We start from the raw sequence: 17,486 nt of genomic DNA on the forward strand, positions 1-17,486 counted from the left end.
AGCCGAGAGTTGGCAGACGACCGACGTTGGAGTATCGTGGCAGGACACTCGAACCGGAGCTGGCGACGGAGACGAGGCACCCGAAGAAGACGTGTGGACGGAGGATTGGTGGAGACCCGAGGAGGTGGCTGAAGAGCGGCCGTGACTCAGCGGAGAGTCACGGCGGACCGTGTGAGTACCGTAATTCCACCTGAGAGCTCGCTAGGTGCTTGTTGTATATACTGTATGTATAGACTATCCCCTAGGCACTTCGTCTCACTGTATATTAGTTGTATAGCACCTCACTGCGTGAAACCCCTGCCCGTCACGACTGCATTTGACTCGCTCTCACCCTACCTCCCTTCTGGATACCGCTCCCCCCCCCCCCCCCTCCCCCCCTCCCCCCTTCCTCACAGTCATTCCTTTCTCTCCCTCACTACCCGGTTGACGGTGGAAGCATTGTATTTAGAGTGAGCGACCAGACTAACAGGTCCTTTCTTTGTCTCTTATTGCCCTCCGAGGTACCTCCCCGACGAAGGACCCCAGAGACGAACCTGAAGAAAGGAACCAGACACAAGCCCTCTACCCGACCTCGGATCCCTTACCTGGACTATGTTATGTGGCCCGTACCCTGTTGGTTACCTTGTTTTTGAATAAATAACAACATCGCCCACTACATTCGGCCTCCTCGCTTGCTTTTCCAGCCTGCAGTCCGCCCACCATCACATCCTGCGACTGCGGAGTGACTGCGACTGCGGAGTGACTGCGGAGTGACTGCGACTGCGGAGTGATTGCGACTGCGGAGTGACTGCGACTGCGGAGTGACTGCGACTGCGGAGTGACTGCGACTGCGGAGTGACTGCGACTGCGGAGTGACTGCCACTGCGGAGTGACTGCCACTGCGGAGTGACAGCCACTGCGGAGTGACAGCCACTGCGGAGTGACAGCCACTGCGGAGTGACAGCCACTGCGGAGTGACTGCCACTGCGGAGTGACTGCCACTGCGGAGTGACTGCCACTGCGGAGTGACTGCCACTGCGGAGTGACTGCGGAGTGACTGCCACTGCGGAGTGACTGCGGAGTGACTGCCACTGCGGAGTGACAGTGATTACAGTGTATGAGTGTGCTGGGTGAACACATGGATAAAACACATTGCCATTTACAATGCCATTACCTCTAACTCAAAACAATCCGAGACCTATTGCATTTCCAATGCTTGTTTTACCCTGGCATTGGGGCACTTCCAAACAGGTCCCAGTGTATGTGCTTTGACCTCCAAAGTTTGACAAATTTGCCATACTCCTAATTGGCAACCTTAACTTTTCTATAAGGCCATATGTGGTTGGAAATACACTCATGGCATGAAAAATTAAATGGTTATTGGAAAGTTCGTGGGGGGAACTCCAGATATATTCAAATGTATCCTACTATTCTAAAGGTGCTGTGACTGATGAGGGTTGTCAGTCCTGGAATCATAAGAGTTTAGATCAACCAAAGGGTCAATCCAGTCACGCACTGTTCACTTGGTGTTATGCCACACCTTGTATGTTTACCAACGTAATCAAAACGCAATAAATTGCTTTGCATTCATTTATTCTATTATTATGATGTCCAAAAAGTTCATGTTTTAAATCACATGTTATTCGACAGTCACTTTTCATTGTATAAACACAACATTTATATCTTAATTATCACATTTCCTATTGATAATTAACAACAAGCTTTTTAACACATAACACTTCTTGATCGCACGCCCAATGCATTTCGGCACCCAATTGGTGCCTTCCTCAGGGGCCTCACTATAAGAAAGAAAAAACTTATAATGATTGTCTTATATGCTCATGGATGCTCACTAATGTATTGAAAACTTGCCATGTGTGGTCATACCTTGGGGATGGTAAGGTTTTGCGTGTGGAATCTGTAATAGATATATGTAAGAATCAATAGGTGTATTCCTCACTTGTAGTACGGGGGAAGAACATAATTAATATGTATAAATATCTTACCGATACAGTGCTGGGGTGTGACAGACAACATATGTGCTGTAAAAAGAAACACAAAGAATTTCATGCCTTATAGTCATACTGTAAGTGTCATAAACACTTAAATCTTAGTGCTAAACTGTCTAATTTGAGACTGAACGTCCTACCTGTGACTGTTGCTCTCTGTCTCTAACCTGGATATCAACAAGAAAACACATGTAGTAGTGTTAGGTACGGGCTGATATTTAAGGAATAAGTTCCGCATGAATAAAGATAATGATCCAGATCTATGTGATATTGTGATCTGCGGAAAGATACAAGAAACTGCATTAAGAATGAGTATCATCGCGCTACCATTCGTTTTTAAAAAAAAACGTTTTATAAAACGTAATCAAATTAGAATGCTACTCGAGACAAATATTGCCCAGTGGTCGGCATATAGTCTCACTCGGACTGTACCCTGTATGCTAATAGAAACGAGATGGTTACGGCTTACCTAAAGTCGATATCTCCACGTCTGTAATCAGATTCTCTGTAGTCGTGAGTACGAAAGGTTTGCCTTCCTATGCGGTGATCGCGTTAAGACGGCGTCTCGCTTAGTGGCCACTAACGACGGACTATTCGTCGGCAGTGGAACGTAACAGATGTTCCGGCGTCGCCATCTTAGAATGAACTAAACAAGTGCTTATACGCTAGTTCTCGAGTGTATAAGAAGTATTGTCCTGTAGAGCGGACTCCGAATATTGATGAATAATATTAAGGTTAATGTCTGGAGAGATGTGTGAATTTATTGTGTCAGGTGCCGGATCGAAAAAACTGCCCATGTAATGTATGTGCCAATGTGTATAAATGTAGGTGTTGGTGGTGATGAGTACTAGTGCGCTTTCTGTTCACAGAATAAATGTTCAATGAAGTGTGAGTGTTTCCATAAAAAATATTTTTTTGCATCAACATTTCTGCCCAAATCAATATTGATATTACAATCTAAGGATCATACATGCATGCTCATTTGTTCAAGTTAAAGACATTCATGAAATCTTTATCCAATCCCCATTGTCAGATAAGATTGCACAGTCTGTCTAGGTATATATTGAACTTATGGAAAGATATCATAGAAACCCTTGTCACCTATTTACTGCAAGTGGTGAAAGTTCTATGTCATTGCGTACTCTTTATTCAGTCTCTGTCACAGAACTGATTCATAAATGGCACGATAAATCATATCTGTCATTAAGCCCTGCCGGCTTCATGGTATTCAGATTTTTTATCTAGTATAATTCTCGCTGCAAATGTTTCTGCCTCATGTCGATGCCTTGTTTAGATTCCACTCTTTCTATGATCAAAAACCGTAGCTGAGAAATGGAATGATTCTGATCCTTCCAATGGGTGGCCAGGGGTGATGTTAGAGACCGATTTCTGATTTTACTTTTATGCTCCGTGATTCTTATTTTAAGTTTAAGCTCAGTTTTTCCCACATACTTCTTGCCGCACGGGCATTTAATACTATATATCACATTCTGTGTGTTGCAATCACTTGTGTGTCTTAATTTTATCAGTTTGCCAGTTGTAGGGTGGTTAAAATAATTTCCAGTAATCACATTGTTGCAATGTGTGCAATTTAGACACCGTGATGTGCCCTTGTTGATGGTCTCCTTATGAGTGGTATTGGGTTTTATAAGAAGTTCCTTTAGGTTCCTGCCTCTGGTATATGCATGCATTGGTGGCTCCTGGAATATGCCCTTAAAGTCTGGTTCGTTAGATAGTAGTTCCCATCTCTGGTTTATGATCTTTTTGATTGCTGTGGATTGTGTTGTGTATTTAGACACAAAAACCATTTTGTTGCTTCGTGCTTTTGCTTTTCTTTGGAGTAATTGCTGTCTGCTTATTTTCAAGGCTCTGTCCTTACTTTGGTTCAACACCTCTATTGGGTATCCTCTGTCCTTGTATTTGGTTAGGTGTTCCTCCATTTTAGCCTGACCAACCTGGGGGTCAGAACAGATCCGTTTAATTCGTATCAATTGCGAATATGGTAGATTCCCGATTAGGCTTTTTGGGTGAAAACTGGTATAGGCCAGAGCATTATTCCGGTTTGTTGGTTTAGTGTACAATTGGTGCTGAAACCCAGTCTGAGTTTTGATAATTCTCACGTCTAAGAAATCCATAGTTTGATGATCAATTTTATGAGTGAATTGTATCCTCGGATTTACTGCGTTTAAATGTATGATCAATTGCTCCAGTTCTTCTTGCGTGTCTTGCCATATCAAGAATATATCATCTATGAATAGACAATACATTTTGATGTTTTTCCATTGCTCTGTGCTCATCAAGTTGTCTGCTTCAAATTGAGCCATAAAGATGTTTGGATACCCAGATGCCCCCGAAAAACCCACGGAGGTACCTGTTAACCTACCGTAATGCCTGTTGTTCCACTCAAAATAACTGTTTTGCAAACAGAATTTCAAGAGTTGTAATATCAAAATCTTTTCTGTCTGTAGATCTTCCATTTGTAAAAGTGCCCATTCAACTGACTCTATACCTGTCATATGCGGGATAGACGTGTAGAGCACTACCACGTCGATGGTACATAGAATCCAGTTGTTTTGAAAATCTTTGGTTAAATCTGCAAGTTTATTTAAAAAATCAGTTGTATCCCTGATGTATGATTGCCAACCTTGAACAAATTTGTGTAAAACGTAGTCCAAGCAAAAGCACGAAGCAACAAAATGGTTTTTGTGTCTAAATACACAACACAATCCACAGCAATCAAAAAGATCATAAACCAGAGATGGGAACTACTATCTAACGAACCAGACTTTAAGGGCATATTCCAGGAGCCACCAATGCATGCATATACCAGAGGCAGGAACCTAAAGGAACTTCTTAAAAGACCCAATACCCCTCCTAAGGAGACCATCAATAAGCGCACATCACGGTGTCTAAATTGCACACATTGCAATAATGTGATTACTGGAAATTCTTTTAACCACCCTTCAACTGGCAAACTGATAAAATTAAGACACACAAGTGATTGCAATACACAGAATGTGATATATGGTATTAAATACCCGTGCAGCCAGATGTACGTGGGAAAAACTGAGCGTAAACTTAAAATCAGAATCACAGAGCATAAAAGTAAAATCAGAAATCAGTCTCTAACATCACCCCAGGCCACCCATTGGAAGGATCAGAATCATTCCATTTCTCATTTACGGTGTTTGATCATAGAAAGAGTGGAATCTAAACAAGGCATCGACATGAGGCAGAAACTTTTGCAGCGAGAATTATATTTATTTATTTATTTATTTATTTTTAGCATTTCTTAAGCGCGAACAAATGCCCGCAGGCGTCTCGGCGCTGTACTATTGTGAACACTCCTATGCTTGGCTTCTGGCTCTTAGAGGTTAAACAACCATGTTTTCAGTTTCTTTCTGAATGACAGGAGATTTGGGCTGGATCTAATGGATTGAGGAAGTGTGTTCCATAGTTTAGGGGCGGCAACCAGGAAATGTCTGTCTCCCCAGTTGACTAATTTAGTCCGTGGTACTACCAGATCGTTCAGCTTAGCTGAACGGAGAGGTCGAGAAGGAATATATGGAATAAGGTGGTCTCTCAGGAATTGAGGGGCTTGTTGGTGTAGCGATTTATAAACAATACACAATGTTTTGAATTTAATTCTATTCCTGATAGGGAGCCAATGAAAGCTTCTCAAGGTCTCAGTTATGGACTTAAATTTGGGAATATCCGAGAGAAGTCTGGCCGCTGCGTTCTGTACTTTCTGCATTTTCTTGATGATACTAATTTGGGCATTGGCAAACAGGCCATTGCAATAATCTAATGCTGACAGGACAAGGGCGCTAACTAATGTCTTGCCTACATTTTTGGGGAGAAAAGGAAGGATCTTCTTAACCAAGCGTAGTTTGTAAAACGCTGTGGCGGCCGTCTGGTTGGCATGAGCCATGAAGTTCAAGTTGTCGTCAAAAATGATGCCCAAGTTTCTCACCTTCGTGGTTGGTTTGGGCAAGGCTCCAAAGGATGACGGCCACCATTCCGGGGACCAATTTGGGCTGAGATGACCAAAGGTTGCCACTTCGGTTTTATCGGAGTTCAGTTTTAAACAGTTTGCTGACATCCACTGTCCGATGGCCATCATACCTGCTTTAAAACTCTCCGCTACTGTTTCCCCATCATCTCTGACGGCCAGAATCAACTGGGTGTCATCCGCATGAGGTAAGGTTCATCCCATGCGCTTTGATTGTTTTAGCGAGGTACGACACATAGATGTTGAATAGTGTCGGACTAAGGGATGAACCTTGAGGTACCCCACATGGCAAGGACAACTCTGCTGACTCGAATTGTCGTAGGGTGACTGCCTGGGATCTATCCGTCAGGAAAGATGCCAGTAGTTTTTTAGCTAGGCCTTGCACGCCCATCTTTTCAACACGGTCGACCAAGATCTTGTGGTCAACCGTGTCGAAGGCGGCCGATAAGTCTAGAAGCACCAACAGTGCTGCGCCTCCTTGGTCTCGGATTAATCGGATGTCATCCGCCGCTTTGATAAGCGCCGTTTCTGTTCCATGAAACTTGCGGAATCCAAATTGGGTTTCATCGAGCAGATGGTGTTGCTCGATAAATTCCGCAAGTTCAGTATTCATGGCTTTCTCTGCTATTTTGGCAAGAAACGGGAGGTTGGCTATAGGCCTGTAGTTTTTCAACTCCGTTTTATCTAGGCCAGATTTTTTCAGAAGTGGCTTCAGTAAGGTCTTTTTTAAAGGATTAGGGAAAATTCCTGTGCGGAACATTAGATTACAAATTTGGGTTATGACTGGAACCACGGTGTCCATTAATTGGCGGAGAGTTTTCAGGGGACAAGGATCCAATGCTGAGCCTGACTTAATGGATTTGATGATGTCCTGGATTTGATTTTCTGTAATTTCTGCAAACTGAGGAAAAATATTGTCAGTAAGTGGCGTTGTTATATCCTCGGTGCTTTGATTATCAGCGGAGTTAAATGCTGAAAAGATATCATTCACTTTAGTGAAAAAGAAGGATGCTAATGAGTCACAGAAACTTTGTGAACAAGGGGGGTTCAAGTCAGGAGCACCTCCTGCAAGCTCTTTGGTTATGTCATAGAGCTTTTTATTAGTTTTTTGCGCTTCCAATTTGTAGTACTTTTTTTTAGCCTCTATAATCAAGTTTATACTGAATTTGAAGCTCCTTATACATATTTTTACTTTCATCGTCCTCATTTTTCCTCCAGTGTCTTTCTTTATTTCTACATAGCTGTTTGTTTTCTGAGTTCCTCTGTGTACCAGGGTGCTGATGGGGAACTTCTATTCCTGCACATTTTTTTAACTGGTACTAATTTGTTAGTAGCCTGGTACAGCCAAGCTTGGTATTGCTTAGTAGCTATTTCTAGATCATTAGACAAGGTGGGCTTAGAATTGTCTAATGCTACCTTAAGGTTAGGAATATTGATGTCTTTCCATACCTTAAAAGGTTCCTGTTTGGGGGTAGGTGTTTTAACAGTGGAGGTTTCGCAAATTTTTATCGTACCTAGTACCAAGTAATGGTCAGTCCAAGTCATTGGCAGGACGTCAGTAACTAGCAGATTGTCTAGATTAGTAAATATTCCGTCTAGTGTATGTCCTGCATTGTGGGTAATTCACATCACCAGCTGTGATAGACCGAAGACCTCCACTTCCGACTGTAAAGATATGGTGTTTTTATCTCTATTACAGTCCAGATGGAAATTGAAGTCTCCTAGCAATGTTATAGACTTCTCAGTTGCAAAGGCTTCTAAGATAGTGGGGATTTCTGTAAGAAATCCCGACCGAATTTCAGGTCGTCTATATAATAGTATGCCTTTAAAGTTATAAGAGGGAGACAGGTAGATATCAAATTGGAACGCCTCACATGCTGTGGAGGGTATTGCCGTGGTGCGGATTTTGAGAGAGTCCCGGGCAATTTTAGCTATCCCGCCTCCTCTTTTGCCTGTTCTGTCCAGCCTGTAGGCTTTGAATCCTTTTAGGACGGCTATCACAAGATCTGGATCCGATGTTTTATCCAGCCAAGTCTCTGTCAGGAACATTATATCGATGTTCCTGTCTAGAAGTAGGTCGGCAATTTCTTGCCTGTGTTTAGCCAAAGAGCGAACATTAATGAGAGCAGTTATAAATTTTTGTGTTGTCTGATTTTGATTGTCGCTTCCCACCGATTTGTTTAAAAGGGGGATGGCAGCCTGACAGTGCTTACATTTTAAAATTGTAGTGGAAGATATGGAGTCCGGACTATATCTGGTACATCCTTCCATAAGTTGTGGGCGTAGATCAGTTAGCGAGGAGTGAGTGTAGGATAGGAGGCGAGTGCATTCGGTAGAGCCAGGGGTGGTGGCCCTAGGCCCTTGTCCGGCGCGCCCGCTGCGCGGACGGAATGGCCTCATCATTTTATACTCTGCAGAGGAGGGTGGGAGGCGTCCTGCCACTGGACCGCCAACCCTTTCTCCCTCCAAGATGTCGCCTTTACCCCGCGTCGTCAGCCCCTAATCGGCCACGCCGGGAAGGAAAGGTGAGAGGAGCGTGCCTCGGTGCAAAGCAAATTTTGCACTCGAGGAGCGCGGTTATGCAGTGGTATTAAAAGCGCAACAATTAAAATATTTTCAAGTTTTAAAAGTTACCACAATTACACCGCAAAAGGGATAGAGAGTAGAGCCTCTGACTTCCGCCTCAGGGGAGAGTAAACAAGTACATAGAATGATGGGCACTACTGCTTAAATATCCGGGAGGGCGGGAGGCGTCCTGCCACTGGTTACTTAGTAAAAAATCGGAATACCATGAAGCCGGCAGGGCTTAATGACAGATATGATTTATCGTGCCATTTATGAATCAGTTCTGTGACAGAGACTGAATAAAGAGTACGCAATGACATAGAACTTTCACCACTTGCAGTAAATAGGTGACAAGGGTTTCTATGATATCTTTTCATAACTTCAATATATACCTAGACAGACTGTGCAATTTTATCTGACAATGGGGATTGGATAAAGATTTCATGAATGTCTTTAACTTGAACAAATGGGCATTCATGTATGATCCTTAGATTGTAATATCAATATTGATTTGGGCAGAAATGTTGATGCAAATAAATATTTTTTATGGAAACACTCACACTTCATTGAACATTTATTCTGTGAACAGAAAGCGCACTAGTACACATCACCACAAACACCTACATTTAGGACCTTTTTTTCTCCGAAATATATTGGCAATATACACATTGGCACATACATTACGTGGACAATTTTTTCGATCCGGCATCTGACACAATAAATTCACACATCTCTCCAGACATTAACCGTATTATTATTAATCAATATTCGGAATCCGCTCTACAGGACAATTCTTCTTTTACACTCGAGAACTAGCGTATAAGCACTTGTTTTAGGTCATTCTAAGATGGCAACGCCGGAACATCTGTTACGTTCCACTGCCGACGAATAGTCCGTCGTTAGTGGCCACTAAGCGAGACGCCGTCTTAACGCGATCACCGCATAGGAAGGCAAATCTTCCGTACTCACGACTACAGAGAATCTGATTACAGACGCAGAGATATCGACTTTAGGTAAGCCGTAACCATCTTGTTTCTATTAGCATACAGGGCACAGTCCAAGTTAAACTATATGCCGACCACTGGGCAATATCTGTCTCGAGTAGCATTCTAATTTGATTAGTTTTTTAAAACGTTTTTTTTAAAAACGAATGGTAGCGTGGTGATACTTATTCTTAATGCTGTTTCTTGTATCTTTCCGCAGATCACAATATCACATTTCCTACAGGTATGAGATCTGGATCATTATCTTTATTCATGCAGAACTTATTCCTTAAATATAAGCCCGTACCTAACACTGCTACATGCGTTTTCTTGTTGATATCCAGGTTAGAGACAGAGAGCAACAGTCACAGGTAGGACGTTCAGTCTCAAATGAGACAGTTAAGCACTAAGATCTAAGTGTTTATGACACTTACAGTATGACTATAAGGCATGAAATTCTTTGTGTTTCTTTTTACAGCACATATGTTGTCACACCCCAGCACTGTATCGGTAAGATATTTATACATATTAATTATGTTCTTCCCCCGTACTACAAGTGAGGAATACATCTATTGATTCTTACATATATCTATTACAGATTCCACACGCAAAACCTTACCATCCGCAAGGTATGACCACACATGGCAAGTTTTCAATACATTAGTGAGCATCCATGAGCATATAAGACAATCATTATGGTTTTTTTTTTCTTATAGTGAGGCCCCTGAGGAAGGCACCAATTGGGTGCCGAAATGCACCGGGCGTGCGATCAAGAGGTGTTATGTGTTAAAAAGCTTGTTGTTAATTATCAATGGGAAATGTGATAATTAAGATATAAATGTCGTGTTTATACAATGAAAAGTGACTGTCGAATAACATGTGATTTAAAACATGAACTTTTTAGACATAATAATAATAGAATCAATGAATGTAAAGCAATTTATTAAGTTTTGATTACGTTCGTAAAAATACAAGGTGTGGCATAACACCAAGTGAACAGTGCGTGACTGGATTGACCCTTTGGTTGATCTAAACTCTTATGAAAAATTAAATGTCACACTTGTACTGCAGCACTTATTGTGCCATCCACTAGTGTGACAAAGGAAAACATGGTTTCATACCAAACATTGTAGCCTAACTGTTGCAGTGTAAGATCTGCAGTGCAATCTGTTAAAAGAGCGTTTTGATGGGTAAAAATCCTCCCTTTTAAATATCAGTTGGTCACTTCTTATGTAGGCCTTGTTGCCCACAGGGGCCAACTGATAGTATTTAAAAGTGGTACATGTAAAACATATCATGTCCCTTCAGTGACCGGGCCCTAACAGCTATTTTCACTGTTATTATTAGCTATCCTCTGTAGGAAATCAGAATCCAGATGAAAATGCTATTACTGTATCTAAGGAATGAGATCAGCTCGACATATAATGAGAATTCTGTTTTAATAGTTAATAAATATCCAATCCAATGTTGAAGTTGGAATTTTAATAAATCTTAAGTAGGGCTCCCGGTTTCAAGTGTTTCTTTTTTAGGTCTCGCACTGCGAACCGGATCGCGAAAGCGATCCGTCGCTGCGAGACTTATTGTGATCATTTCATCTTTCAAGGGCTCAAGGGGAACAGACAGCGGACAAGCAATGTGAACGCGCAGCTCCTTGACTGGGATTAGGTCGCGCGCGTCAACTGTGGCAGTTTCAGTTTTACACGCGACCCTCTACAGTTTGTGCCTCATGCACTTCTCGCATACACACACACAGCCACAGCTTTTCGCACAAGCACGCACACACACACACACACACACACGAGCACACACACAGAGAGACACACGAGCGCACATGCACGCAGACACACACACACACATACCGCCCGCCTGCCTGCCGCCACCCGCCCAGGGGTGAGATGCCCCCCCCCCTCCCCCCCCCTTTCCTCACACTCACCGGAGAGGTCGGCGCGGGCCCCGCCGAGCAGCAGGAGGCAGGCGGTGAGCAGCAGCAGCGGCTCCATGGCGCTCGGTCCGTCAGTCTGCCTGACTGACTGCCGGCGCGTGCCCCCTCTCGCCCTCCTATACAGCTGCGAAAGCTCCTACGCACTGAGTGAGCGCGCGCGTGCCAGCCCGCCGCGGAAAGAAAGACCCGGATCTAATATCAGCTGCGCCTGACCGAGCCCGAGGACAGCGGGCAGACCAGGGCCATGGAAGTACAAGGTACAAGGGCCGCGGGCCCGCCTGCGCTCGTTTGAATCTGTGGTTGGTTACCTTGTTTAATTACCAATTCATCATTGCACCTATTGTCCTTTTGTTCATGCTGTACAGCATCAGCGTTTTTATGCCGAGCCTAGAGACAGCGTGCATTCGCTGTGTCGTGAGGAATGCTGTAATACCACTGTGGAGTTTGAACACATCATCACACGTCCACTGTTGTTCATTGGTTGCTGGTCTGCCTTCATAATTTTCATAGTTTTCATTTATGACTAGAGGACATTTGTCCCGCATTGTGGTTGTTTTGTTCCCGCCCTGCGGACCGCCCGTGCTACATGGATCCTTTCAATATGGGCCATACGTTTTGGTATGCGCACTACTTTTTCTTTTGCCTCGGCCTGTTTTGTAACGTTCCTATTCGTGTTTTGCTTTGCTCCTGGCCCCCTCCGATTACCTGTGTTCACTTTGCTCCCGCCTCCCCTCCTGCAGTAGTTTGTTTTGTCTTTGTTCCTGCCCTCTCCCTTTGTTCGTATTCCTTTGTTCCCGCACCCCTCCCCATTGTCCTTGTTGTCTTTATTCCTTCCCAGTCCTGTTGTCCTTGTTCTATCTCAGGGTTACCTTTACATTTTCTTCTATGTAGGGTTACTGAAGCTATAGTAGAAGTTTTTGGGGGGTGAGTATATAGTCATATACCTACCCTTTCATCTTGCACCTCTGCTTGCCGTACGCCTTTTTAGGATTTTTCATGTATCCACATGTATAGCAGCCTTGATGTTTTGTCATAAAGAATTTTTATCAGGTCCATTTTTTAGAGTGACGTGCGTTAAGAGGATTTGGCACACCTTTGTTTTAAGAGTTAAGATACGGAAGGGAGGGGGTGTACCGCATTCGGCAGGTGTCTGTGGGGGAGTCTTCCACATGTTTTTAATGATACAGACAATCAGAGACTGCATGAGCACCGTATCTGTGTAAGTCCTGGCAGAGAGTGCACAGGCCTATGCTATCCCCTTTCACCCACTTAGTGCCATATTAAACAGAGAGTCTAGCGGGATGTGCCTCGACGCTGCCCGCAGCGCTGTCACCCGGAGTGCCCCCCCCCCCCCCCTGTCGTCTCGGTATTCCTAAAGTGTCAACAAAACCACAAGATCCAATGCAATGCTAAGCAACTAAGGTGAAAAAAGAGGTAGAGCGAGATGTTCACGCGATTTGCCTTAAGCTGTGGGCAGTCATACATGAATATTGTGTGTAGTGTGTTATGAGCACACACATGTACATATAACACTTGTCAGTAACCGTATACAGTTGCACACACTTGCATTCTATTACTGTACTATATTTAAACCACAGCCCGAGGAAGTTGTGGGCAAAGTTATTTATAATGAATACATCTTTAAGCCCCTTCGCTGCACTCCACACTAGCCGATAATCCTTTAGCCAACTCCATACTTGCGCATAGCAGAATCATGCCCGGCCTGCAGCACTGCCCACTGTCTCCAAGAAAAATCCCTTACCCTAATCTACCACACCATCTATCGCCCGCCCTCAATTACAAACAACAAACATCTACCCGTTATATTTGCTGTTTTGCATTCCCACAAATGTTGTACTCGCAGTTACGCAAGTTTCAGCTATTGGCATTGAAAATAACCATGCCTTTTATTGGTTTTTCAAACAAAAAAAAGAAAGGCATTATTATTTGCAATGTCAATAGCTCAAACTCGTTTTTGTACAGCCCTCTCAACACTGACTGGCAACCAAGCTTTAAGGAACCCTTTCCAATGCCACTCAAGGGAGCATAGAGCGAGGATACATAGGGTGAGGTGTCTACTTCTGAAAGGGTGAGGCCTGGTGCTTTAAAACACTGACGCACGCACGCAACGAAACGCCTCAATTCAGTCGTCATCGAGCGCCAAGAATCTGCCTTTCTGATTTAGGAGCACTCGGGCCATTTGTAGTACAGTGCATGCAGTAAGGACACCGTGTTCAAGCTGCATGAACATACCACAGGCCTTTGCAAGCGTGTCAGCACTTCCTTTAGGTATACAAAGATGTTTTTGTTAACTTCATGTTGTAATCGAATTAGTTCCTCGTTATTAACAGGCGAACTATCCCTTCTGGCCTCGAGTATATACATACTTGGAAGGAGTTAATCCCCAGGGTGTGAATACTTGAAAGAATTAAAGCATTACACCCACCTTCGAATAGTGTTTCAGGTTTACTATAAACCGCCACTGACCAGCTAATCGTTTTAGCATTTGTATAGCGAAAATGTTTTTAGCAAGCATTGGAGCAGCAGTGCAACCTTCCCTAACATAAAAGGACTGGTGCATGCAGGAGGCAGCTGAACCATTCCCAGTCTCTTGTCCCCTCATTTTACATGCAGCAAAGTCGGCTCCTATTTCGCTCCTCCTGCGCTCAGCAATGTGACCTCCTCTTCCCTCTGCCCCCCTCATTCTTTTTCCCACATCCTGCTTTATTTCAAACTTGAGATGGGGCTGCTCCTTTGTTAAAAAAAAAAAAGAAATGTTTAGTGGGCCGCTCTTAACAGTTTTTGTTTTAATTTAGCCCTCCAATGTGGGTGTCTAACCATCTTAAAATGGTAAATTAGAACATAAAGGACACCATCTCGTGGTGTATTTGTATGTATATATACTTAAACATGAATCCCTATCTGTCTGTCACCGCGTTGGTGCCAGCCACTTTCCTGAAGTTCCCAGGTTTCACATTCTATGTAGGTGCTTTTTCTATATGTATTTTTATTAAACGATAGGTCGTCGCTGTCACCTGCAACACATTGTATCTTGCATTTTAAGACCCTTTTTTTTATTTTCATTCATCCATTCGCACCCCTTTATTTTAACATAGCCATAACTTTACTGCAGAGTTCCTATAAAAGCTTATAATGTGGTATATGTATATGTGTGTGTGTGTGTGTATGTATATATATATATATATATATATATATATATATATATATATATATATACACACACACATATACCACATTATAAGTATATATATATATATATATATAGTCCACTGAAACAAAAAATTGCCATTTACAATGCCAATAGCTCAAAGTCCAACTAATGCGAGACCTATTGCATTGCAAATGCTTGTTTGTCCTTTCCTCGTGTACTTTATTTGGATTAAACCTACACGCAGTTTGTAGGATATATTTGCCAGTTGACCAACTAATTAGAAAAACAAAATGACTCTGCATGCTGCTTCTAGTGACTTAGTAGTCAAGTCAAGTCAAGTCAGAGAATTTATATAGCGCACTACCTACCCAGAGGGTCTCAAGGCGCTTAGAAATGGGAGGAGGATTACTTGTCAAATATCCACGTTTTAAGTTGCTTTCTTGATGCTAGGTGGTTCTGGGTGAGGCGAAGGTAAGCGGGGAGTGAGTTCCATGTTTTAGCAGCCAGGTAAGAGAATGATCTGCCTCCCATGGTGGTCTTGTTGATGCGAGGTACAGTGGCGAGGGCTTGGCTGGAAGAGCGAAGTTGGCGGGAGGGGGTGTAGAAGGATAGTCATTGGCTTGGTAGGTGCATTGAATTCAGGCAGCATCCTTGTAAAATAACACATTCTATTGGTTATGCCTCGCTCCACTAGTGATCCAAATGTTGTTGCAGTGCAATCCATTAGCACAGAATCTGGTTCTGCTTGGCATGTAGTTGTTCCCATCAAGCTACTTTCTTTCCAGGTTAGCTAATTGGGTCTTCATCAGTGAAATCATGCACAGCTATTGGATTAACTGTTGTCATATATCACCAGCTGTCATGGTAAGATGATCTACCTCCTTGAAAGCTTTATTGGAACCCACGAATATGACCTATGTATGGCATGACAGCTCAGGGTGAAGTACTTTCTTTATATGTTCTTTGGTCACCCTAAGGTTCCATCTGAAACAACTGTCGTGCCCCCTGCTCTGTGCTTGCTGTGTACGTCCTTCTATATGTCAAGTGAACTAGTGACCACCAAGTGCCATTTCATTCCGTGCTATTGAGCATTGGATACTTCTGTGTAACTTAATGGATCTGGCTGGATCACCTACTAGCCTCTCATACCAAGCACATGATATGGTACACCAGTAATGACGAAGATTATTCCGGTCAAGAAGGACATAAGATAAGAGATCATGAACTGGTCCCCAATGGATTGCGCCCAAGTAAGACACCCCCCAGAATGCTCTGCCACAATAGCAGTGTAAGAACCAATGGATTCTACTCTGAAAATGTGGGAGAGAAACACAGGTTGTTTGTGAACGAGGGTGATACCCACAATGGGAAAAAAATAAATTTCCTACTTCCAGTCGAAAATATAATTACGGCAATAGTCACTTGAAAATGAGACTTAACATTTTAGGATTCTGTCATTTACCTCCCATCTTTGTCTTAATGTTTTATTATTTCAATTTGCAGGAAAGAAAGGACTCGCTGCATGCCCATGGATTACAGGAGCTAGAGTTTATAAAGGGACACGAAGGCACTGAAGAGGCACGAAGATGTGTGGACCATTGGGTAAAAATGCCAGGTATTTAAATCAGGACATGCTAGTACATATGCAGCTTTACCCTCATGTACTGTTTTACATATTTGACTTTTTATGGCTGCTAAGCAGGAAGAATATTTTCAGTTTCACAAGCATTGAATAATCACTATATTCTTCTAAATGTAATTGCAAATTTAGGGACTGTGCAAGGACAGTGGAACACTTAAGAATGGCCTACTGCACCTCCAGTTAGTATGCCTCTGAAAGCAGCTAATTTAGTGCCATTACCGATTGGACGACGACGGAGGAGGGAAGATGGCTTTGGGGGGGGGGGGGGGGATATATATATATATATATATATATATATATATATATATATATATATATATATATATATATATTACGTCAGTTGCAGGTTTCCCCAAACGAACAGAGGCAACTGGAAGACTGTCTTATCTCACTTTTGTTTAATGGCAGCAGGCGCGCACAAGGCTACACAGCAGTTCCACTTCAATTGAATAGTTCGCCTGACGCGTTTCAGGAATACCTTTCCTTTCCTCAGAGGCGTGTTTCTTGCTGGCTTCTATGGCATCATTTTAACATCTCGCGCTCTTCCAAATAAACACCTGCCTTAAGTGGGCGTGGCCAAACCGGCTTTCTGGGTGTTGTAGTGCAATTTGTAGTGCGAAATTGTCTCTTACCCCAGTGGGTTTGCGCATAGTGTCCAATCTTAAAACCATTGTTTTTTCCCCAGTGGGTAGAAGCGGTTCCGCCGCTGTCCTGTGCTTTGCTTTGTTGCTGTCATCGTGAAGGGGAACACTCTCCTGCAAGGATGCTCACCCTGCTTCCTTCTTGTAATTCGAACACCGATGAAGTGCTCGAAAAGACCCGCTCTTCAGCGATGGGCTTCTGTCCTCGGCCGAGGCCAGCCGATTTACATTACGTCAGTTGCAGGTTTCCCCAAACGAACAGAGGCAACTGGAAGACTGTCTTATCTCACTTTTGTTTAATGGCAGCAGGCGCGTCAGGCGAACTATTAAATTGAAGTGGAACTGCTGTGTAGCCTTGTGCGCGCCTGCTGCCATTAAACAAAAGTGAGATAAGACAGTCTTCCAGTTGCCTCTGTTCGTTTGGGGAAACCTGCAACTGACGTAATGTAAATCGGCTGGCCTCGGCCGAGGACAGAAGCCCATCGCTGAAGAGCGGTTCTTTTCGAGCACTTCATCGGTGTTCGAATTACAAGAAGGAAGC

The 17,486-nt window shown here is 43.3% G+C and overlaps 1 protein-coding gene across 1 annotated transcript in view; it reads left to right on the forward strand.

Annotated features, from left to right (window-relative positions):
- Positions 1–17,486, forward strand: part of ZNF451 (zinc finger protein 451) — an 837,322-nt gene that overhangs the window by 213,838 nt on the left and 605,998 nt on the right. The window contains exon 4 of the mRNA XM_086926452.1: positions 16,166–16,277. Within this exon, the coding sequence (XP_086782578.1) occupies positions 16,166–16,277 (112 nt within the window). The remainder of the gene's footprint in view (positions 1–16,165; positions 16,278–17,486) is intronic.

This window comes from Lissotriton vulgaris, chromosome 6 (assembly GCF_964263255.1).
Source record: "Lissotriton vulgaris chromosome 6, aLisVul1.2, whole genome shotgun sequence".
In the NCBI taxonomy this organism is placed as follows: Eukaryota; Metazoa; Chordata; class Amphibia; order Caudata; family Salamandridae; genus Lissotriton; species Lissotriton vulgaris.